Source organism: Patella vulgata, chromosome 1, assembly GCF_932274485.2.
Source record: "Patella vulgata chromosome 1, xgPatVulg1.2, whole genome shotgun sequence".
NCBI lineage: Eukaryota > Metazoa > Mollusca > Gastropoda > Patellidae > Patella > Patella vulgata.
The window spans coordinates 83,957,394-83,981,331 of record NC_065879.2 but is presented as its reverse complement, the minus strand read 5'-3'; the positions used below and the strand labels follow the sequence as shown (position 1 = coordinate 83,981,331).

Genomic DNA, 23,938 nt, shown 5'->3' with positions numbered 1-23,938 from the left:
TTCAACCTAACTAAAGAAACAACTATGGGTAAAGAAAAAGTTCACATTAACATTGTTGTCATTGGTCATGTCGACTCCGGTAAATCCACCACTACCGGTCATCTTATCTACAAATGTGGTGGTATTGACAGAAGAACCATTGAAAAATTCGAGAGAGAAGCCAATGAGGTTAGTACAATATGAAAACCAATGGTCCCGACTTGACTTTGGAATCTGGCTACGAGTCCACGACTACGTTATAATATGTTCAAATCGAATGAAATAAAATGGGGTATAACGTCATACTGTTATGCACCGACTGGGCTAATGAAGACGGGCATATACGCCATACAGTGTCCTATAAGGGAAATTTTGCCTACTCTTGTATCGAATTCCAACCGTCAAGGGATCTTTTACGTGCACGCCAATGTGCACGCGGGAACTCGGTTTTTCGTCCCGTCCGAACGACTAGACGGCTGTTTTTGTTAGGTCCTACGTCCTGCATCACTGACAAGGGGGGAACCATGCCGGAAAATCTGGATGAAATTTCTCGGCCAATGCAGGGATCAAAACGTGCTGAACAGAAGAGTAGGCTGAAATGTAACTTTCAGTCAAATTATTTCCCTCTTGAGCCGAGAAATATTCATTTTAATAACAATGTAGCCTCGATTGTCGTTGTTACGATAATAAACAAAGTATCAAATATCCATTTTAAGGCTAATCATCAACGGCCGTTGAACGGCAGATCCGATTCAAATCTAATGAAAATCGGATCCATAAGATGACATCGATAGTTGAGTTGATTATGGTCTTGTCATGTTAACAAATGTCTAATAATTAAGGTAACATTTCAGTACTAAAGAACGACCTGCAATAGGCAGATCGATGTATCTCTTGTATTATGTATGTTTAAATATAATACAGTATTCAACATGTTAATCGACCTCCGGGGATTTGTAGGTTGTAACAACAAAACCTATACCTTTTGCTGACCAAGATGTTGGTGTAGTCTGACCACACTAAACTACCACGAAATCTGAGTTGGTGCTTGTTCTTTGGACAATGCCTCATCAATTGGTCGACTTCGATTTTTTAAATGTCTATTCTACCTCGTGGAGGGGGGGGTGGGGGGTGGCTGAATGGTTTGAACGTGGGCACTGTGCGCTGTATCATAAGTCCTGTCATTGAGTCAACTGGCGTGGTTTCGAATCCCCGGTTGTACGTGACAAGGAGTAGGGTCGCCTGTCCAACCTCGTGGGGTCTCTCAGGGTCCTCCGGTTTCCTCCCACTGCTAAAGACCCCTACGCGCAAGCAAATTATTGAAATAAAATTAAACCATGTTAGTCATGAAATGACCTAGTTTGTGTCGAGTGGACGTTAAACCCCATTTATCTCTCACTCTCTCAACCTCACGAAGTTCTCCGATTCCTCCGAGTGGTCATGAGCCCTACGCGCAAGCGAAATTTTGAAATAAAATTAAACCATATTATGTTAGTCCCGAAATGACCTAGTTTGTGTCAGTTTATGATAAACACAATTTCTTTTGGTTTTATTTAGTTTAAATATAAAATTAGAGCTTGATATGGATATTGTTTCTTTTGTAGATGGGTAAAGGCTCTTTTAAATACGCCTGGGTATTGGATAAATTGAAGGCTGAACGTGAACGAGGTATTACAATTGATATTGCCCTGTGGAAATTTGCAACCGGTAAATACTATGTAACTATTATTGATGCTCCCGGACATCGAGATTTTATCAAGAACATGATTACAGGAACCTCACAGGCTGACTGTGCTGTGTTGATCGTCGCTGCTGGTACGGGAGAATTTGAAGCTGGTATCTCTAAAGAAGGACAAACCAGAGAACACGCTCTCTTAGCTTACACTCTTGGTGTCAAACAGTTGATCATTGGTATCAACAAGATGGACAGCACAGAACCTAAATATTCTGAAGCACGATTTAATGAAATCGTCAAGGAAGTATCTGGATTTATCAAGAAAATTGGATACAATCCTAAAGCTGTAGCTTTCGTACCAATCTCTGGTTACCTTGGGGATAACATGCTTGAAGAATCTGAAAACATGAAGTGGTACAAAGGCTGGTCTGTAGAAAGAAAAGAGGGTAATGCTTCCGGGAAAACCCTTTTTGAAGCCTTGGATGCTATTCTCCCACCCACACGCCCAACCAACAAGGCCCTTCGTCTTCCCCTCCAGGATGTGTACAAAATCGGAGGTATTGGAACAGTGCCTGTAGGTCGAGTTGAAACTGGTATTATTAAGCCTGGTATGATTGTCACTTTTGCTCCAGCTGGACTCACAACTGAGGTATGTATTTTATAGTCAGCGATTCTCAGGGTCATAATCCGAAAAGCGGACATGAATGACGCTATTATTATGCGTTAATAAATGTGCGATCGGGAATATAGATTTTTGGACCGGATATGGTTATTAGTAATGTGTAACCTTCCGAGTTGGCAGCACATTTGTTTCCCAGGGCAGCAGTACCATTAAAACCCAAATTTAACCGGCATCGGTAAATGATTTCATGGGAAGCTATAAAACACAAATTTAATTGGCATCGGTAAAAATAACTAATTGAATTATAGGCTGATGTCTAGCCTTAAATCAGTTCAATACTATTATCTTAAGATTGACTGGGCTCAAAGTATCCATACAAATGGAGTTTACGATCTTTACTGTCCTGCTCCGAATGTACCTAATTGAAAGGGAAATTTTGTCCGTACAGTGGCACTACGGCTTACTTTTATATCGAAATTCCAACTACCGAGGGATCTTGAACGTAGACACCAATGTGTACAGGGTACATTGGTTTTACATCCCATCCGAACAACTGCACCACTTACAAGGAGGAACCACGCCGGACAATAGAGACTTTTGGCAAGCAGAATTTTTTCCATCCGTATCACGTATCCGTATCGTCACGTGATACGTTGCGTCAATGTAGTTTTAGAGTTTTGGCAGATTTTCGCGCCGCGTACGTATGAGTAGCTGAGCTGTGCTTATAGTTCTATTACAGAATGTTGGCAATTATCTACCAAGATTAACAGCAATACTAATCAAGTGCCTGGCCTACAAATTCCCGAAGGGAGCAAAGTCGCTCAGTCGCTGAGCTATTTATATTCTTTTTAAAAATTTAGTGTCGAATCTTATTAAAAAATCTTCGACTTCAACAATTTTTGGTTTCACTAATGTATCATTTCAGAAAGTATATAGCCTTTTTACAAATTTAAAAGTCCCACCTCCCTAAATTTAGAACGTAGATCAACCAGCATGCAGACAGCAAAAATATGAAAATATGAAAATTCCGCGAAATGCTCATCAAAAATAATGATTATATTACAGTCTTTATCATGGTTAAAATCAGATCAAATATACACCTTTGTGTTGTAGGATACACATAGATTCATACCAGCAGCTGTCAGGCAGGAAACGCCCACATTTTCGAGAGATGGATAGAAAACAAGCTAAAAACGCAATTTTTCGTACAATCAGGGGCCATAATTCAGGAAATTACATTTCGATATGCGCAAATATCGAAAGGAACCAAGATCTTTGGGTTATAAACTTACATTTCAAGTTTCAACAAAATCGGATAAAAATTGTGACCTCTATAGGGTCCACAACCTTGATATACCACATTTTTACGCAATTTGAGAACGAGGGGCGGCCATTTTGTCTGTCAGTTTTGGGCCGATATTTCACAAAATTCGAACTCAGTCGTCCTTAGGGTGGAACGTGATATAATAATACGTTTTTTTAAATCGGATAAAAATTATGACCTCTATAGGGTCCACAAGCTAAAAACGCAATTTTTCGTACAATCAGGGGCCATAATTCAGTAAGTTACGGTCCGATGTGCGCGAATATCGAAAGGAACCAAGATCTTTGGGTTATAAACTTACATTTCAAGTTTCAACAAAATCGGATAAAAATTGTGACCTCTATAGGGTCCACAACCTTGATATACCATATTTTTACGCAATTTGAGAACGAGGGGCGGCCATTTTGTCTGTCAGTTTTGGGCCGATATTTCACAAAATTCGAACTCAGTCGTCCTTAGGGTGGAACGTGATATAATAATACGTTTTTTTAAATCGGATAAAAATTATGACCTCTATAGGGTCCACAAGCTAAAAATGCAATTTTTCGTACAATCAGGGGCCATAATTCAGTAAGTTACGTTCCGATATGCACGAATATCGAAAGGAACCGAGATCTTTGGGTTATAAGCATACATTTCAAGTTTATACCAAATCGGATAAAAATTGTGACCTCTACAGTGTTCACAAGCCAAAAACGTGATTTTTTGTACAATCAGGGGCCATAATCCATGAAGTGACAGTCTGATACATGCCAATATCGAAAGGAACCAAGATCTTAGGGTGATAAACCTATATATCAAGTTTCATTGAAATCGGATAAAAATTGTGACCTGTAGACTGTTCACAAACAATTGTGGACGGACGTCCGGAACGGACGGACAGGGGCGACGACAATATACGTCCACATACGTCTAAAACCAGCAAATAATACGGTAAAAAAAAGACGACGATGTTATACTGACCTTTTCCGTATGAAAGCTGTTCGATACGTGCTGCCGTATCTGTGTCCCGTATCACGTATGAGAAATACACACGCAATGATGACGTCACACGCAAAATCAATACGGATACGCGATAGGGCGCAGAACTTTACGATTGCCAAAAGTGTCTAATCCTGATGAACTAATTATCAATACAAGTAAAGGTGTACAATTTGGAGATTTTTTTTATAGGTTACGTCTTTTGAGATGCATCACGAATCTTTGACTGAAGGTTTACCTGGTGACAATGTTGGATTCAACGTCAAGAACGTCTCTGTGAAGGAGTTGAAACGTGGATATGTGGCAGGAGACAGCAAGAATGACAAACCCAAGGGCGCAAAAGATTTCACTGCCCAGGTAATTAGTAATCTTAAGACTTCTACATGTTTGGAAAGAGAGAGCGAGAGAGCTGGGGTTTAACGTCCACTCGACACAAACTAGGTCATTTCGGGACTAACATATGGTTTAATTTTATTTCAATAATTCGCTTGCGCGTTGGGGTCTTTAGTAGTGGGAGGAAACCGGAGGAAACGGAGAAAATCCACGAGGTTAGACAGGCGACCCTACTCCTTGCCACGTACAACCGGGGATTCGAAACCACGCCAGTTGACTCAATGACAGGCCTTATGATACAGCACGCACGTGCTAACGATTCTCGGCCATCCAACCCCCTTACATGTTTTGGATTCAGAAATATATGTAAACACTCTAGACAGTCAATACTGGATAATTTGTTTGCTTGAATTAATTTAGACTGGCAATACTCCCTTCATGATTAGGATTCAGAAATATATGTAAGCATTGTAGGCAGACTGTCAATAGTGGATAACCTGTTTGCTTGAATTAATTTAGACTGGAAATAATCCTTCCAGTGGGATACGAGAGGGACATTTTGTCCCGATGGTAATTAAAATACAACTGTGTAGACACACAGGACCTTACCAGGCGTGCATCCCGAAGGGACCTTAAGAACCTTAAGGACCTTAAGTTCCATTTCATCTCATTTCAACGATTATTCTAACCAACTATGCAAACTATCATGGACTGGAAGCATAGTTTGAAAACCACAGAAAATTTCGATTATAATCCGTTGACAACTATGTACTTATATACAGATACAGAGAGGGGGAGGGAGAGAGGAGGGGAGAGAGAGAGAGAGAGAGAGAGAGAGAGAGAGGGGAAGAGGAGAGGGAGGAGGGGGAGAGAGAGAGAGGAGAGGGAGGAGGGGGAGAGAGAGAGAGAGAGAAGAGAGACCACAAGGAAGAGAAGTGGGGTTTCACAATCAAGCGATGGTCTTCAGCAATGGAAGGACCCCTACTCATCATGACTGACCAAAGACGCACACGATAAACCATTCAGAGGGAGACATGGGGGTTTAACGTCCACTCGATTAACGTGTTTTTTTTATTGCATTAATTCATTTAGCAGTGGAAGGAAATCAGAGGACAAGCCGTTAATCAAAATTATACCACTTTACTCAATGGCATATCTTCTTATGTTATGATTTAAAGCGCATGCGATAAAACATTCAGAGAGATCATTACAGGAGCTAAATCGCTAATATTTGGGACCTACAAATTGACACAAATAGGTCGCAACGTATATAATTATGTAATATGAATATAAATAAACTGATTTACATTCAATCGTTTCCGTTTTTACTCTAATTTCAAATGAGTTATGTTCGGCGAAATACGCCAAAAGTCTCAATCGAAAGGCAATCTCTAGCGTCTGGTTATTCCTGTCTACACCGATAGTATTTATTGCGCATTCTCTCCAGATAAGAATATGGGGTCACCGTTTGACATGACTTGTGGAATATGTCTAACCTCGTTCTTCTGAGTCGCTCGTTACAAATTGCGCTGAAATGCATTATGGTACACGATTCGTGTACCAATCGTAAAATATTTATTTTGTTTTAAATATTGGATATCAGAAGCCCATCTTTTCCCGGTAAGATCACAACACCAATGTTGATTTAAATTGACAAATAATTTGTGTTTTCATTGTCGAAGGTTTTGGATGATATTGAGTTAGAGACTTAGCTACTTTAATATAATCTTGCAAGCATTGGGATAATCCATCTTTGCATAAAATTTCTGAGATAATTTGTAGGTGATTTATAATAGTGCTCTTTTAACACGCTAACACTAGGTAATTGCTCATAACTCGACAAAAAGTCGGATGACATTATGGTTTATGTGCTAGAAGAGTTTTAGGTCTCGTTGTATTCATTAAAACATACATTATGCAAGAGCCAAATCTGCCTATTGCAGGTCTTTCTTTGGGCCTTTTATATGAATTATTAAGTAAACATTTATTAACAAAACAAGACCATAATCAATTCTCGATGACATCGGATACTCAAGATTTTAACTAGATTAGAATGGTTCGCCATTTAAAAATTAAATTTAAAAATGGGACAGCGAGGCTAAGTCTCAAATATACAAGTGCCCTGGTTACCACAATGCACACATCTTGTCAAAACTTCAAAAAGTGAAAACTTGGCTCAGAATGAAGTAATTTTTAATATTTTCATTTTACATTATCTATTTTTGAGATATTATAGCAAGGATGGTCGACTCTTTATCTGAATCTTACATAATGTATCTTTAAACCGTTGTGTTTTTAATAAACTCTCTTGAATTGCGATAAGATTGATGCTTCGTTAACTTGTCAGTAGTTTATTGCTGAGTGATACTAGAAAGATCGCTTAAGTGATACTTCAGTAGAACTATGGCGTGTACAATTCCCTTGAATTCTTTAAAAATACATTATGCAAGAGCTAAATCTGCCTATTGCAGGTAATTATTTAACTTATCCAGAGCACCATCAACTCTCGATGGCATCGCTAGCCTGCGATGTTTATTGGATTAGGTTCCGATTTCCTGTTCGACTTTCATAATTTAATCATGAAATGGATAATCGAGACGTTTTTTTATTGTACTGACTTTAGTAATGATGACCAATACTAGGCCGTAAATTCAATCGCTTAAATATCGGTTCATAGTGGATCAATTTGATTGAAATTTTCAGCAAATTCCCTTTACACTATCTAGTTTTTAAATATTATAGTGAGAACTGCCAGCTTTTTATCTAATCTCCCATAATGTATCTTTATGTCTAATGTTTCTAATATGATTTTCTATTTTGTAGGTCGTCATTCTGAACCACCCAGGAGAGATTAGAAATGGCTACTCTCCAGTCTTGGATTGTCACACCGCCCATATTGCCTGTAAATTTTCTGAAATCCAAGAGAAATGCGATCGACGATCTGGCAAAAAGTTGGAGGATGCCCCCAAATTTGTAAAATTAGGCGATTCTGCTTTGGTTGTTTTGGTACCCAGCAAACCCATGTGTGTCGAGTCCTTCAACGAATACGCCCCACTCGGTCGATTTGCCGTACGTGATATGAAACAAACCGTTGCTGTCGGTGTCATCAAGTCGGTAACCAAGGCCGAGGTCAAAGTCACAAAATCTGCCAAGAAAAAATGATTAGTACGGGGACATAGGCAATGTTACACAAATCACAGAAACGAGGGAAAGATATTCAAAATTAAATTAAATGTAATTTGTATAAACTGGTATGACGATCTCATTAAATTATCGTGGCCACTTTGGTTGCTTCAATCTAAATTACACAGAAAAGAATTCAGACGGAAAGGAAACCATCTGATAGTGTGATTTAAGTGTAATAATTAATTTAAATAAAATCTTCCTCTTTTTAATGATGACATTTCCGGGTGATATTCTGGTAGTACCCTCTGTGCAATATCAGAGGGAGGGTTTAACGTCCACTCGACACAAACTAGGTCATTTCGGGATTTACATTATGGTTCTTTAGCAGTGGGCGGAAACCGGAGGACCCGGAGAAAACCCACGAGGTTGGACAGGCGACCCTACTCCTTGTGACGTACAGCCGGGCAACCAGTTGACTCAATTACAGATCTTATGACGGAACGGGCCAATCATCCGGCCATCCAAACCCCTGTATAAGAATGAGATAAAAGGCCATTATGGGAGATTAGATAAAAAGCGGACAGTTCTCACACTCATTACTAACGTTGATATGGCAAAGTCTCGAATATCCATTATCGACCACAAAATGTATTCAAATCCAGTAAATATGGCACGCTTGCGATGACGTCGGAAGCCGATTACGGTCTGGATAAGTTAATTAATGTCTAATTAATAATTTAGATAACATTTTTGGCCTAAAGAAAGACCTGCAGTAGGCAGATTTAGCTCTTGCATAGTGTATGTTTAATGAAAACAGTTATCTATTTTCTATATAAATAAAATAAACCATGTCTGTGCGTCTGTTGATATCAATTTAACTAGCAGGCCATCGAATTTGGGCCCTGGGCGAATCACGGTTCGCCGCGGCGATCCGCTCCAAATATGGTAGATGTGGCATATTGCCGTTGTCACCGTAACTTTACAACATTATAGCTTTGAACCGAGATATTATCATTTCCCTCATAGCACTAAAAGCTAAAAAATAGACAATATAAAATGAAAGCCTAGCTTTCCCAATTAAATTTTTAAATCGTGAACCGTTCTAATCTAGTTAAAATCTCGAGTATCCGATGCCATCGAGAGTTGGTTATGGTCTTGTTTTGTTAACAAATGTTAATAATTTAGAAAATATTTCTGCCCTAAAGACCTGCCTGCAATAGACAGATTTAACTCTTGCATAATGTATGTTTAATATTTTTTCTAAATTACAAATAATGAAATATTGAAATTTCCATTATATCAGTACAGACCATTAAATATAGAAATTTTCTGAATATACCATTTCCTAGAGTAGTGAACTGACGGAAAGCCATGGGTGACGACAACATACAACTTCTATTTTGGTTTAAGAGAACAAAATACATTACTTACATTTAATTATGTGGTAAGTGACCGCTGTGTCTACCTGTTTAGTAAGTTCATATATAGGCGACATTCTGTTCTTTTATATATTTATACATATTAGGAATGGGTTTGGTAAAAAGTTAACTTATTCACCTGTAAAAAAAGATAACGAAATTAAATGGGGTTTAACATCCCATTTTACTGCTCTGACTCGGATGATGAAGATGGGCGTACTGCTCTGACTGGGACGAGGAAGATGGGCATACTGCTCTGACTGGGACCAGGAGGATGGGCATACTGCTCTGTCTGGGATGGGGAAGATGGGCATACTGCTCTGCCTGGGATGGGGAAGATGGGCATACTGCTCTGCCTGGGATGGGGAAGATGGGCATACTGCTCTGCCTGGGATGGGGAAGATGGGCTTACCACTCTGACTGGGATGAGAAAGATGGGTTTACTGCTGTGACTGGGACGATCAAGATGGGCTTACGCCATACAATGTGCTAGGGGTAAAATTGTGCCCCCACAACGGCGCTAAAGCCTACTCTTATTGTTAATTCCAACTGTCATAGGTCCATTACGTGTAAGGAGATGTGTACACCGATCCTCTGTATTTCGCTTCGCCTAAACGACTAGACACTCTCCTTGCCAGGCCCTCTCGTCCTGCACCACTAACATGGAGAAACCGCGCCGAAAGCCTAGTTAGCGAGCTAACATTGTACTCACCGAGCCCCCCCCCCCCGGGCTCCAATGAGAGAGAGGGAGAGGGAGAGAGAGAGAGAGAGAGAGAGATGGGTTTAACGGCCAATCGACACAAACTAGGTCATTTCAGGACTAAGATATGGTTTAATATTTATTTCAATAATTTGCTTGCGCGTAGGGGTCTTTATCAGTAGGAGGAAACCATAGGGACAGGCGATCCTACTCCTTGTCACGTACAACCTTATGATACAGACCTTATGATACACCGCGTATGTGCTAACCATTCGGTCATCCACCCCCCACCCCGCCCTAGTATAAAAGAGAAAACATGTCAGTTGCGCGGGCAAAATGTCCCTCACGGCACACTGCATGACTTTGCCCGTCTTCATTAGCCGATTGGCTAAAGACGTTAAACGCCCATTTCAATTCGCTTTCCAACCAAAGGGCAATAGATCTGTCAGGTTCAACGTTTTGGAAAGAGAAACCAGATTGATAAACGAAAACCAGGACCTGACGAGGGAATGATCTGTTGGCCACAGGTTGGGCATATCGCAAGTTGAGGTTTATCGTTACCGACCTAGGCGAATAACCTCCAGTATGTCCTGCTAGTTCTTTCGATTACCTAAAATTTATAGTATGTTGTATAGTGGCTGACAAGGGGAACGAACTCCCATTCTCCACACAGAGAACTTTCTACTTTGAGAACAAATCTGTCCTGGATGACAGCCATATTGAACGAGAGCATCGCTAACGCTGCAATATACGTCATCGTTCCTGCTTGGATTGATATGGTACTTTTTAAAATGAAGAGAATGAAGTATTAAACGGTTGTAATATGACAAGCAGCAAAGAAGGCTATAGGCGTTGGGTTTGTTTTGCCAAATTTTCAGACAAAATATTAAGAAAGAAGTGGGCGTGACACTGCCCCATGGGGTCGGGGAGAGAGAGAGAGAGAAATGGGGTTTAACGTCCACTCGACACAAACAAGGTCATTTCGGGACTAACATGGTTTAATTTTATTTCAATAATATGCTTGCGCGTAGGGGTCTTTAGCAGTGGGAGGAAACCGGAGGACCCGGAGAAAACCCACGAGGTTGGACAGGTGACCCTACTCCTTGTCACGTACAACCGGGGATTCGAAACCACGCCAGTTGACTCAATGACAGGCACGTGCTAACCATTCGGCCATCCAACCCCCCATGGGGTCGGGGAATGCACCAAAATAAATAGTTGCTGTATAATGAATATGCAAAATTCCAAGATGATCCATTCAGAATTGCAGTCTGTAGACGATAAATACAAAAATTGGGCGTGACTCTGCTGCTGGGGGTTGGATACGGAACAATATAAATAGGCACCACCCTGTTATTGAAATGATTGATAATCTCAATTTGAACAAAATCTGTTAATTATTGCAACCTGTAGAGTATTTACCGATAAAAACTAACAAAAAAGTGGGTGTGGTACCACAACCTTGGGGGTCGGGACATGCACCAAAATAAATAGTTGCTATCCTTACAGTATAAGGAATAAATATGTCAAGTTCCACGATAATCCATTTAGAATTCCAGTCTGTAGTCAAAAAACATAAAAAACTGGGCGTGGCTCTGCCTTTCGGGGTTGAACATGGACTTAATGAGCCAGAAATATTAACTTTTTTCCTGCGACAAATTAAATTCTAAAACATTTTTTTATGTATTGGAAAAATGAATAAAAGCGTTTGGCGTATTTGTAGATAAAAATTATTTCCTATTTAATGGGTATTAAAATGACTAAAAGGCAGCATTCCGCCCGAAGCAGTAATGTCTTATGTAAACAATGCACGTGCCATTCAGCCAATGATCGACACCGCGTGCTGTGACGGCACGTGTTAAGGCAGTCATCTTTGACAGAGATATTACTACTAGACTCTTAATTCTCTGTTAAACAGATTGCCCTATGCTGGATCGTTCCGAATTGGATTCAAATCTGTTAGTAAAGAATAAGTATGCAAAGTTGCAAGATAATACGTTAAGAAATGCGGCCTGTAGACGACAAACAAACAAATACAAGAAATGGCCGTGGCTCTGCCACCAGGGGTTGGGCATGCACCAAAAACAATAGGGAGGATCCTTATGGTATAAGGAATAAGAATGTAAAAATCCAAGATGATAACTTAAGAATTGTGGCCTGTAGGCGGCACACAGACAGAGAAAAAGAAAATGGACGTGGCTCTGCCCCTGGGGGTTGGGCATGCACACCAAACGATAGGGGTGTTCTTTGCGGTACAAAGAATAAGTATGCAAAGTTTCAAGATGATGCGTTAAGAAATGCGGCCTGTAGACGACAAACAAATACAAAATATGTGCGTGGCTCTGACCCTGGGGGTCGGGCATGCACCAAAAACAATAGGGATCATCCTCAGGGTATAAGGAATAAGTATACAAAGTTTGAAGAAATCCAGTAAGAATTGTGCGTATGTAGGCGACCTGCAGACACACACACCTACACACACACACAGAGACAGGGGCGACGGCATAATACGTCCACGTTATGAATGTGGACGTATAAAAATTGGTGTATTATTTTGTTTTGCGGTACTACTCCGTTTTACATTTTTCAAGCACACAAAGATAAACATTTTTCAATTTCTCATTAAATATAGACTTGGAAACTGAATAAATTCTCAATGTATACTTAGTGCTGTCCACTAAAATAGATGTACATAGGCATTAACATGTCGGTTAAACATACATTATGCAAGAGATTAATCTGCCTACTACAGGCAATTCTTTGGGCCTGAAATATTAGCTATTAATTGGAATTTAACTTATCCAGACCATAATCAACTCTCGATGCCATCGTTAGTCTGTGATATTTACTGGATTTGAATAGATTTTGTGACGGATAATTTAACGTAAAAATGGATAATCGAGACTTTGTTATCATTCAACGTCAGTAATGACGACCGAGACTATTGTAAAATTTAATCGCTGATATCTTGGTACAGAGTGAAGCAATTTGACTGAAATTTTCAGCATATTCTCTTTTCATGATCTATTTTCAAACTACTATAGAGAGAACTGTTAACTCTTTGTCTAATCTTACATAAAATCCCATTACCTAGCGTCATGTTTGTTCTCATCCCTCCCCAATTTAGACAGACTGCATAAGTTTTATGACACCCCCCACCTTCGATCTGGTTTCATCTTCATGCGTCGTTCCCTGAGCATCTATGGTGAGCCGATTATCCTATTCTGTTCCATAGAAAAAGTATAATATATGGACTCAATGATATGTATGTCGGTTTCACAATCTTATTTTGACAAAAATTTATAGTTTACAATAACCCGAAAAGCGTACAAGGAAAATTCAGCTTACGTGATTCGATCAGATGTTGCCGCGTTGCAATCTTTCAGCAAACTGCCAGCGATTGGTTGCTCAAATTTGGCGCAGTAATATGCTAAAAAGTAATCCTTAAAAATAGTCCACAATGCACGTGCATTGCTAACTACCCTTTTGTTATCATTATTCATCCAGCGTTCGTAAGTACGAGACTTCTTTGTCCTGTTGTCCTTGAGCTTTGTTTTATTTTGAGCCTATCTGACTGAGCTTGTTGTTCACGTTGCTGACTGTATGTATACTTAGACACTCGTATGTCACTTCAATGAGTCGTCACTCGGGTTCAAATTTCCCATTATCAGGTTTTGTTTTTATTTCTGGAGACTCAAATGTGAAACGAATCTAAATGTTAGATAATTTATCGTTTTGAAGCCGATCTGAAGTGTCCACCATATCAACAGCGCCCTACTAATTGTGCACGCGCAGACTGCCTTCGCTTATTTTCTTTGGAAAGAAGTCGGGGAGGTGGGGGGGGGGCATATCCAAAAATTAGTATACTCAGTTTCATATCTGTCGTATACACAAAGACTAAATAAACTTTTTCAAGTTTATTAAATGGAAGCAGAATAAATTCTTAACAAAATTCTCGACGTATACTTAGTGTTTTAGACTAAAATCGTCGACTTAGGACTTAAATTGTCGATTAACTAGCTTAGTGTCTGTTTCCAAGCGGAGCTAACTGTAGACAGTCCACGTTTAGTATGAGGGTGGCATTGATGCCTGTATGTAATTGGATAACGAGTCAATCTTATCTTATTACAATAACAGATTCTTAGTTGCCGCCCGTTCGTATCTATGGATACGTATTACTTTAAAGTTGCATCGTTTTGTTCGGATTGAGTAAGAAAATGGCAATCTTGGTGGCAGCATACTAAACGTTAGCTACGTGTCTACAGTTAGCTTTGAGAACAGACACCAAACTATTTGGCCGGCATTTTAAGTCCTAAATCGACGATTTAGTCGAAAACACTAACAATCTGATTAAAACAGACCCCATTTCGTTTCATTTTTTATAGTTCCAAAATTTTGTTTTACGTGTCTTTACTACACCAGGATCTGGTAGAGTTGATATATAACCCGCCTTCTGGTTTGTGTGAGGGATTGGCCAATGAAACGGTCTGTTACGGCGAGTTCTTGGCGTGTAGTGCACGGAACTGTAGTTATACCAGTAGAAACATCAAATATCTGACGTCATAGGGTCAAAAATCCGCTTGTATAACTCCTGGCACGACCCCCCCCCCCAACACACACTACAGCTTGTCACACTTTCATGTAGTGTAGGCCATTGAAAGTATAAAAAAAAATTGAAACGAAACATAGACCGGTGTCTTAATCCGATTGAAACACTAGATATATTGAGAAGTGTATATTCTGTTTTCAGTTAATAAAATTGACAAGGTTTTGCGCGTGCGTGTTGTATCATAAGGTTAGAATCAACTGGCGTTAGAATCAATTGAGTCAACTGGCGTGGATTCGATTTCACGGTTGTACGTCACAAGGGTTAGAATGCATGTTTAACCTCGTGGGTTTTCTGTGTCCTCCGGTTTCCTCCCACTGCTAAAGAACTATGCGCAAGCGAATATTGAAATAAAATGTTAGTCCCGAAATGACCTAGTTTGTGTCCAGTGGACATTAAAGCTGATTTCTCTTTCTTGCATAATGTATCTTTATTCTTTTTCGATTCAGATTTCAAACTAAATAAATAAGAAACAACCATGGCTAAAGAAAAATTTCACATTAACATTGTTGTCATTGGTCATGTCGACTCCGGTAAATCCACCACTACCGGTCATCTTATCTACAAATGTGGTGGTATTGACAAAAGAACCATTGAAAAATTTGAGAAAGAAGCCAATGAGGTTAGTAAAATATGAACACTAATGATTTTGGAATCTGGCCACGACTACGTTATGTTCAAATCGAATGAAAGGAAAAGACAAAATAAACATTTTACAATTGGTACACGGATCGTGTACTAGCGTTTCAGCACCATTTTTAACAAGGGACTCGAAGAACGAGGCTAGACATATTCCACTAGTCATGTCAAACGGTGACCCCGTATTGTTATCTGGAGAGCATGCGCAATAAATACTATCGGTGTAGACTGGAATAACCAGACGCTAGATTGCCATTCGAGTGAGACTTCTGGCGTATTTTGCGGAACATAACGGATTTGAAATTAGTAAAAAAGGAAACGATTGAATATAAATCAGTTTTTATATATAAATTAATATTACATTATATGCGTTGCGACTTGTCAATTTCCAGGTCCCAAATATTAGCTATTTAGCTCCATTAAATATTACTGTATTCAATCTGTGCATCGACCTATGGGGATTTGTAGGTTTCCAAACCAAAACCTATACCCTTTGCTGACCAAGATGTTGTAGCCGGACTACAATAAACTACACGATATCTGAGTGGGGAGCGATGCTCTTCATCACGTGGCTAAGTGGGTAAGACGCTGGCTCGCTAGCCTGGAGGTCGGGTGTTCGATCCCTGCATTGGCCGAGAAAGTTCATCCAGATTTTCCGGCGTGGTTCCCCCTTGTCAGTGATGCAGGACGGAGGGCCTGACAAGGACAGCTGTCTAGTCCTTCGGATGAGACGAAAAAGCGAGGTCCCGTGTATACATTGGAATGCACGTAAAAGATCCCTTGGCAGTTGGAATTCGATATAAGAGTAGGCGATAGTTCCGCTGTCCGGGCAAAATTTCCCTCATAGCACTGTATGGCGTAGGACGTTAAACTACATTTCATTTCTTCATAAACGTGTCATGCTTGTTCTTTGGGACAATACCTCATATCAATTGGCCGACTTCCATTATTGAAGGGGGGGTGGATGGCCGAATGGTTAGCACGCGCGCGCTGTGTCATGCGGTCTGTCATTGGGTCAACTGGTGGGGTTTCGATTCCCCGGTTGTACGTGACAAGGAGTAGGGTCGCTTGTCCAGTGCGTTTTCTCCGGGTCCTCCGGTTTCCTCCCAATGCTAAAGACCCTACGCGCTAGCGAATTATTGAAATAAAATTGAACCATGCGTTAGTCCCGAAACGACCTAGTTTGTGTCGAGTGGACGTTTAACCCCATTTCTCTCTCTCTCTCCATTTTTGAAATGTCAAAATTTCAAGATAGCCACGATGATGTACGGTCGTCTTTCCAGCCTCGTGGAGTTCCGCCGGTTTCCCCCGAGTGGTGATGATCCCAACGCGTAATCGAATTATTTAAATACAATTAACCATATGTTAGTCCCGAAATGACCTAGTTTGTGTCAGTTAATGATAAACACAATTTCTGTTCGTTTTATTTAGTTTAAATATAAAATTAGAGCTTGATATGGATATTGTTTCTTTTGTAGATGGGTAAAGGCTCTTTCAAATACGCCTGGGTATTGGATAAATTGAAGGCTGAACGTGAACGAGGTATTACAATTGATATTGCCCTGTGGAAATTTGAAACTGGTAAATACTTTGTAACTATTATTGATGCTCCCGGACATCGAGATTTCATCAAGAACATGATTACAGGAACCTCACAGGCTGACTGCGCTGTGTTGATCGTCGCTGCTGGTGTAGGAGAATTTGAAGCTGGTATCTCTAAAGAAGGACAAACCAGAGAACACGCTCTCTTAGCTTACACTCTTGGTGTCAAACAGTTGATCATTGGTATCAACAAGATGGACAACACGGAACCTAAATATTCTGAAGGACGATTTAATGAAATCGTCAAGGAAGTGTCTGGATACATAAAGAAAATCGGATACAATCCTAAAGCTGTAGCTTTCGTGCCAATCTCTGGTTTCCATGGAGATAACATGCTTGAAGAATCTGAAAACATGAAGTGGTACAAAGGCTGGTCTGTAGAAAGAAAAGAGGGTAATGCTTCCGGGAAAACCCTTTTTGACGCCTTGGACGCAATTCTCCCACCCACACGCCCAACCAACAAGGCCCTCCGTCTTCCCCTCCAGGATGTGTACAAAATTGGAGGTATTGGAACAGTGCCTGTAGGTCGAGTTGAAACTGGTATCATTAAGCCTGGTATGATTGTCACTTTTGCTCCAGCTGGACTCACGACTGAGGTATGTTTTTTATAGTTAGCGATTCTTAAGGCCATAATCTGAAAGGCGGACATAAATGAAGGCGTTATTAGTTACACGTTAATACATGTGCGTTTGGGGATATAGATTTTTGCACCGAAAATGGTTATTAGTATTGTGTAACCCTCATAAATTGGTCTGCTATCCTCGATTGGTAATAACATTTGTTTCCCAGGGCAGCAGTAACATTAAAACACATATTTAACTGGCAGCTGTAGTACGGCCTACTCTTACATCAGAATTCCAACTGCCAAGGGATCTTTAACGTATGCACCAACGTGTACACGGTACCTTGGTTTTACATCCCATCCGAACAACTATACATTGTCCCTTGTCAAACCATCGGTCCTGCACCACGGGCAAGGAGCCACGTCGGACAATCACAATGAACTAAATACGAATACAAGTACGTGTATACATTAGAGAATTTTTTGTATTGAAAGGTTAAATCTGTTGAGATGCATCACGAATCTTTGACTGAAGGTTTACCTGGTGACAATGTTGGATTCAACGTCAAGAACGTCTCCGTGAAGGAGTTGAAACGTGGATTTGTTGCTGGAGACAGCAAGAACGACGCACCCAAGGGCGCAAAAGATTTCACCGCCCAGGTAATTAATAATCTTTAGACTTTTAACAATGTTTAGGATCAGAAATATATGTAAGCACTCTTAGACACAGACAATACTGGATAATTTGTTCGCTTGAATTAATTTAGACGGGCAACACTCCCTCCAGTGTGGGATACGAGGGGGGAGATTTTGTCCCGATGGTAATTAAAATCCAACTGTTTAGCGTACACAGGACTTCACCAGGCGTGCATCCTGACGGGGGAAACCACAGGGAAGAGAAATGTGGTTTCACAATCACGCGATGGTCTTCAGCAATGGGAGGACCCCTACTCAGCATGACTGACCACTCAGTTAAATGGGGTGTAACGTCCACTCGACTAACATGGTTTTATTTGACGAGGAAGAGAAATTGAGTTTCGGGTCCACTCAACAAATAGAAACTCATTACTGCACCAACCTGATAGTTTTGTTGTAGTTATTCACAATAACATGCAAGTCTTCAGCAATGTTACGACCACTACTCGTGCACACAATGCATAGGTCTTCAGCAATGAGAGGACCACTACTACTCATGTACCAGCTGTACCGGTATTCAGCAATGAGAGGACCACTACTACTCATGTACAAGCTGTACCGGTATGTAGCAGTGAGAGGACCACTACTACTCATGTACAAGCTGTACCGGTATTCAGCAATGAGAGGACCACTACTAATGTACAAGCTGTACCGGTATTCAGCAGTGAGAGGACCACTACTACTCATGTACAAGCTGTACCGGTATTCAGCAATGTTACGACCACTACTCCGTATGTACAAGCTGTATGGAAAAGAAACCGTCAATTGTCTCAATGACTGACCTAATGATGGCGGACACGATCAACTAGAGAAATGGGGTTTAACATGGTTCAATTTTATTGTATTAATTCATTCGCGTGTAGGGAAGGAAACAGAAGAACCTTGAGAGAAAACCCATGATTTTTAACCTTACTCTTTGTCACGTATAAGGAGGTATTCAAAACCATGCCACTTTACTCAATAGTAATCTTGCAAGCATTGGGATATTCCCGTAGCAATGACCCGAGAAAAAACCCTCTCCGGCCATTGCTGGATTGGCTTCCGATACTTGAGGTTTTGAGGGCGTGTCTATTCTTCCCGTTTTATCAAAGCTATCCCAAGTACAGCAACATGACAGTCCTTCGTTTAATCGGGGATCTTTCCTAAAACTTTGGACAATGATTTAAGGTATTAAAAACGGTGAAAGTATTCGTCTCCATACATTGTTTACTCCCTCCCTTCCGCCCCACCCCCCCTTCCTATCTTTTGGTACCCTGGTCCTCGCGCCGTTCCGGCGCCCGTGGCTATAATAGTTTTGTCTCGTAGTATTTTTTAAACAGTTGTGTATTTAATAAACTCCCTTGTATTGCAATTATGTTGGTGCTTGGTTAACTTCTGATGGTAGTTTGTTGCCGAGTTATTATGGAAAGATTGCTCAGGTGATACTCCTGACATCTTATTCTAGAATCTTGAATTATTTAAATCTAATGTTTCTAATATTTATTTTCTAGGTCATCATTTTGAACCACCCAGGAGAGATTAGAAATGGCTACTCTCCAGTCTTGGATTGTCACACCGCCCATATTGCCTGTAAATTTTCTGAAATCCAAGAGAAATGCGATCGACGATCTGGCAAAAAGTTGGAGGATGCTCCCAAATTTGTAAAATCGGGGGATGCTGCTATTGTTGTGTTGGTACCCAGCAAACCCATGTGTGTCGAGTCCTTCAACGATTACGCCCCACTCGGTCGATTTGCCGTACGTGATATGAAACAAACCGTTGCTGTCGGTGTCATCAAGTCGGTAACCAAGGCCGAGGCAGCAGGCAAAGTCACAAAATCAGCTGCTAAGAAGAAGTGATTAGCACGGGGACATGAGCAATGTTACACAAATCGCGAAAAAGGGGGGAAAATATTCAGAATTAAAATAAAAGAAATTTGTATAAACTGGTATGCTCATCTCATTAAATTATCGTGGCCACTTTGGTTGCTTCAATCTAAATTACACAGAAAAGAATTCAGACGGAAAGGAAACTGTCTGATAGTGTGATTTAAGTGTAATAAATAAATACACACTATAAATTAGTTGTTGTTAATTAATCCTAATTATTTTCAAGTTATCTGCTATTTTTATCGACCAATCCCATAAATCGTTAATTGCGAAGGAAGTTGGCAATGGGAAGTAACTCTCACCGGGTAAAGTAAGCAAAAAGCAAAGGCTCCCCTTCAAAAGACAAGACTTTTATATATGTAGGTTCAAGAGTTTTCTTGAGAATCAAATTGCTAAGTGCAAGTTCAATAATAATAAACATAACAGAATGAAGCATTTCAAAGAACGAATAGTAATAAGTCAAACGTATAGATGTTATACATATTTCAAATCGGCGAAAAATACTACAGATTTTGATAATGCAATTAAATATAAATAAATTAGCAATTTACATAAATCTATTAGTGAATGGACATGAATAGGGTTGTATAACCTTCCAAAAAAAAGCCGTTTCATTAGTAAGACTGGTTTGTAAACTGTTTTATTTATTGGTTGTAGACTTCGCCAGGTCAGTTATTTTGAAATCGTGCAATCATGATTCCCCGGTTGTAGGTAACGGAGTAGGGTCCCCTGTCCAACCTCGTGGGTTGTCTCCGGATCCTCCTTTTTCCTCCCACTGCTAAAGACCCCTACGTGTAAGCGAATTATTGAAATAAATTAGGACCATGTTAGTCCCGAAATGACCTAGTTTGTGTCGTGGACGATAAACACCATTTCTCTCTTAATGTTCGCGAGGTTTATGTTGAATAATGCTGTCCGAGAGCTTTGATTTCTGGCAATGTGAAACAAAAGTGTATCGCGTTACACGTGAACTCACAGTATTTTACTTGCGTTTAGTTTTGAGCCTACGGTATATAAACACCGTTATTTTTAAATAAGTTTTTTTTATGTATTTAACGATATTTTTGATTGGTCGATAAAATAGCACAAACATGAATACTATAGGCGTCTCCCACTCGGCAAACCTCGGCAGATACCGTTACTCTACATCTAGATGTCGGGTACTGGAATCTGCTGAGGTTTGCCGAGTGAGGTGTCTCCACCACGAACGTACCCAGGGGTTAGTGTAGTGGAACGGATACCGAGGATGAACCATATATGCCATTGCTTTGGAAGGAAACTTTGGCCAACACACATTGATCAACAGTGAAAAATCACTAGGCCGCTACAATCAAGGAGAGGGATGACATCGGTGCGGGTTAATTAGCTCCCAATATCAACTTTATTTCCTTCAGCTAGGCCGCTACAATCCAGGAGAGGAATGACATCGGTGCGGGTTAATTAGCTCGCAATATCAACTTTTTTTCCTTCTGCAAATTAAAATTCTAGAACTTTTTTTTTTTTATTAAATATAAAAATAAATAAGTGATTAAAGTCTATCTGGATATAAAAATTCTCTAAGTAAATGGGTATATAAAATGAATAAACGGGCCAGTTTACGTTAGTCTTGTGTAAACAATGTATGCCACTCATCAGGCTTTGTGGTGTGACGTCACACGTAGAATGCAAGTGAACTTTATAAAGGTCAGTCATTTAGTACAGAGTTATTAGAATTGACTTTCGCAATCTCTGTAAAAATAAATTGTATTCTCTTCCTCGAATTCCATCTGTCAGTGGAGAAAGAGAGAAATGGGGTTTAACGCCCACTAGACACAAACTAGGTCATTTCGGGACTAACATATGGTTTAATTTTTATTTCAATAATTCGCTTGTACGTAGGGGTCTTTAGCAGGGGGAGGAAACCGGAGGACCTGGAGAAAACCCACGAGGTTAGACCGGCGACCCTACTCCTTGTCACGTACAACGGGGAAATCAAAACCATGCCAGTCGACTCAATGACAGACCTTACGATACAACGCGCACTCGCTAACCATTCAGTCACCCCCACCCCCTCAACTGTCAAAGGTTATGTTACGTGCACGCCAACGTGTACACAGGAATAAGTTTTTCTTACCACCCGAACGACTAGATGCTTACCAGGCAAACGGTCCTATACCACAGAGGAGAAACTTGGGCTTAATAAATAGACAATCATTAAATGGATTTAAATTACTAAATTTCTTCTCATTGACTTCAATGTTATACCCGCGTCGTCTCTTGGCCTAAACAAGTTATATCAACAAAAAGCCCAATATGCAGCAGTCAACTGTTTAAACAAAATGAAGCAGTTTTACAGTATTTATCTACCTTTGAGTAGTATTCTATTAGGTATCTCACTGTAAGTAGTACGTTAAACCTCATTTCATTTCATGATTAGGCCTAGTTATCTCAATGTGAGCAGGTACTTATTCTGCCTAATCATTTACAACGCACACAGATAGTTTTACTGACTTTATTGATAAGAATATTTAATCTGGTATCCATAATAACGCCGTTAAAAGCCGTGATGACTCCTACACTACAATAACAATATGAAAATTGTGAAAGTTTTTCAATCAAACGACATTAAGGTGGGAGGTAATTCTAAGCATTGAGTCATTCGGTATCGTTACTTCAAACATAATGAATACATCGTCTATTAGGTAACAGCAAAGTACTACATTACTTATCTCACTATGAGTGGTCTCACATTACATATATCACTTAGAGTGGTCTCACAATCACTTATCTCGCCGTGAGTAGTCTCTCAATATACGTTGCCCCACATTACTTACCTCTCTAAGAGTAGTCTCGCATTACTTTTCGCACTAAGGGTAGTCTCACATTACTTATCTCACTATGAGTAGTCTTACATTATTTATCTCACTAAGAGTTGTCTCACATTACTTATCGCACTATGAGTGGTCTCGCATTATTTATATCGCTATGAGTAGTCTCACATTTCTTATCTCACTATGAGTAATCTCACTTTACTTATCTCACTAAGAGTGGTCTCGCTTTACTTATCTGACTATGAGTAGTCTAGCTTTACTTATCTCACTATGAGTAGTGTCACATTTCTTATCTCACTAAGAGTAGTCTCACTTTACTTATCTCACTATGAGTAGTCTCACTTTACTTATCTCACTAAGAGTGGTCTCACTTTTCTTAACTCACTATGAGTAGTCTCACATTTCTTATCTCACTATGAGTAGTCTCCCTTTACTTATCTCACTAAAAGTGGTCTCACATTTCTTATCTCACTGAGTAATCTCGCATTACTTATCTCACTATGAATAGTCTTACATTACTTATATCACTATGAGTAGTCTTGCACTACTTATCTCACTATGAGTAGTCTCACATTTCTTATCTCACTATGAGTAGTTTTGCATTACTTATCTCACTATGAGTAGTCTCACTTTACTTATCCCATTATGAGTAGTCTAATATTACTAATCTCACTAAGAGTGGTCTCACATTACTTATCTCACTATGAGTTGTCTTACATTTCTTATCTCACTGAGTAGTCTTACATTACTTATCTTACTAAGAGTGGCCTCACTTTACTGTTCTCACTATGAGTAGTCTCACATTTCTTATCTCACTATGATATAACGAGGCCTGTCATTGAGTCAACTGGTGTGGTTTCGAATCACCGGTTGTACGTGACAAGGAGTGGGGTTGCCTGTCCAACCTCATGGGTTTTCTCCGGTTTCTCCCACTGCTAAAGACACCTACTATGCGTGGTATCACATTTCTAATCTCACCATGAGTGATCTCACTTTA

At 40.0% G+C, this 23,938-nt stretch overlaps 1 protein-coding gene and 1 pseudogene across 1 annotated transcript; both read left to right on the top strand.

Moving 5' to 3' along the window:
- On the top strand, window positions 1-8,091 carry LOC126821840 (elongation factor 1-alpha-like). Its single transcript, XM_050550356.2, has 4 exons — window positions 1-168; window positions 1,584-2,303; window positions 4,774-4,938; window positions 7,738-8,091. The coding sequence occupies exons 1-4, from the start codon at window positions 25-27 to the stop codon at window positions 8,074-8,076; spliced, it is 1,368 nt and encodes a 455-aa protein (XP_050406313.1). The 5' UTR covers window positions 1-24; the 3' UTR covers window positions 8,077-8,091.
- A 5,512-nt stretch (window positions 8,092-13,603) lies between these two features.
- On the top strand, window positions 13,604-17,566 carry LOC126808502 (elongation factor 1-alpha-like; annotated as a pseudogene).
- The last annotated feature ends 6,372 nt before the right edge of the window (window positions 17,567-23,938 follow it).

What these genes read in the sequence shown, in the direction of transcription:
- LOC126821840 (XM_050550356.2), top strand. Translation starts at nt 25, where the DNA reads ATGGGTAAAGAAAAAGTTCACATTAACATTGTTGTCATTGGTCATGTC. An exon ending in TCGAGAGAGAAGCCAATGAG is followed by an intron (nt 169 to 1,583) that starts GTTAGTACAATA and finishes TTTCTTTTGTAG; the next exon opens with ATGGGTAAAGGCTCTTTTAA. An exon ending in CAAAAGATTTCACTGCCCAG is followed by an intron (nt 4,939 to 7,737) that starts GTAATTAGTAAT and finishes TCTATTTTGTAG; the next exon opens with GTCGTCATTCTGAACCACCC.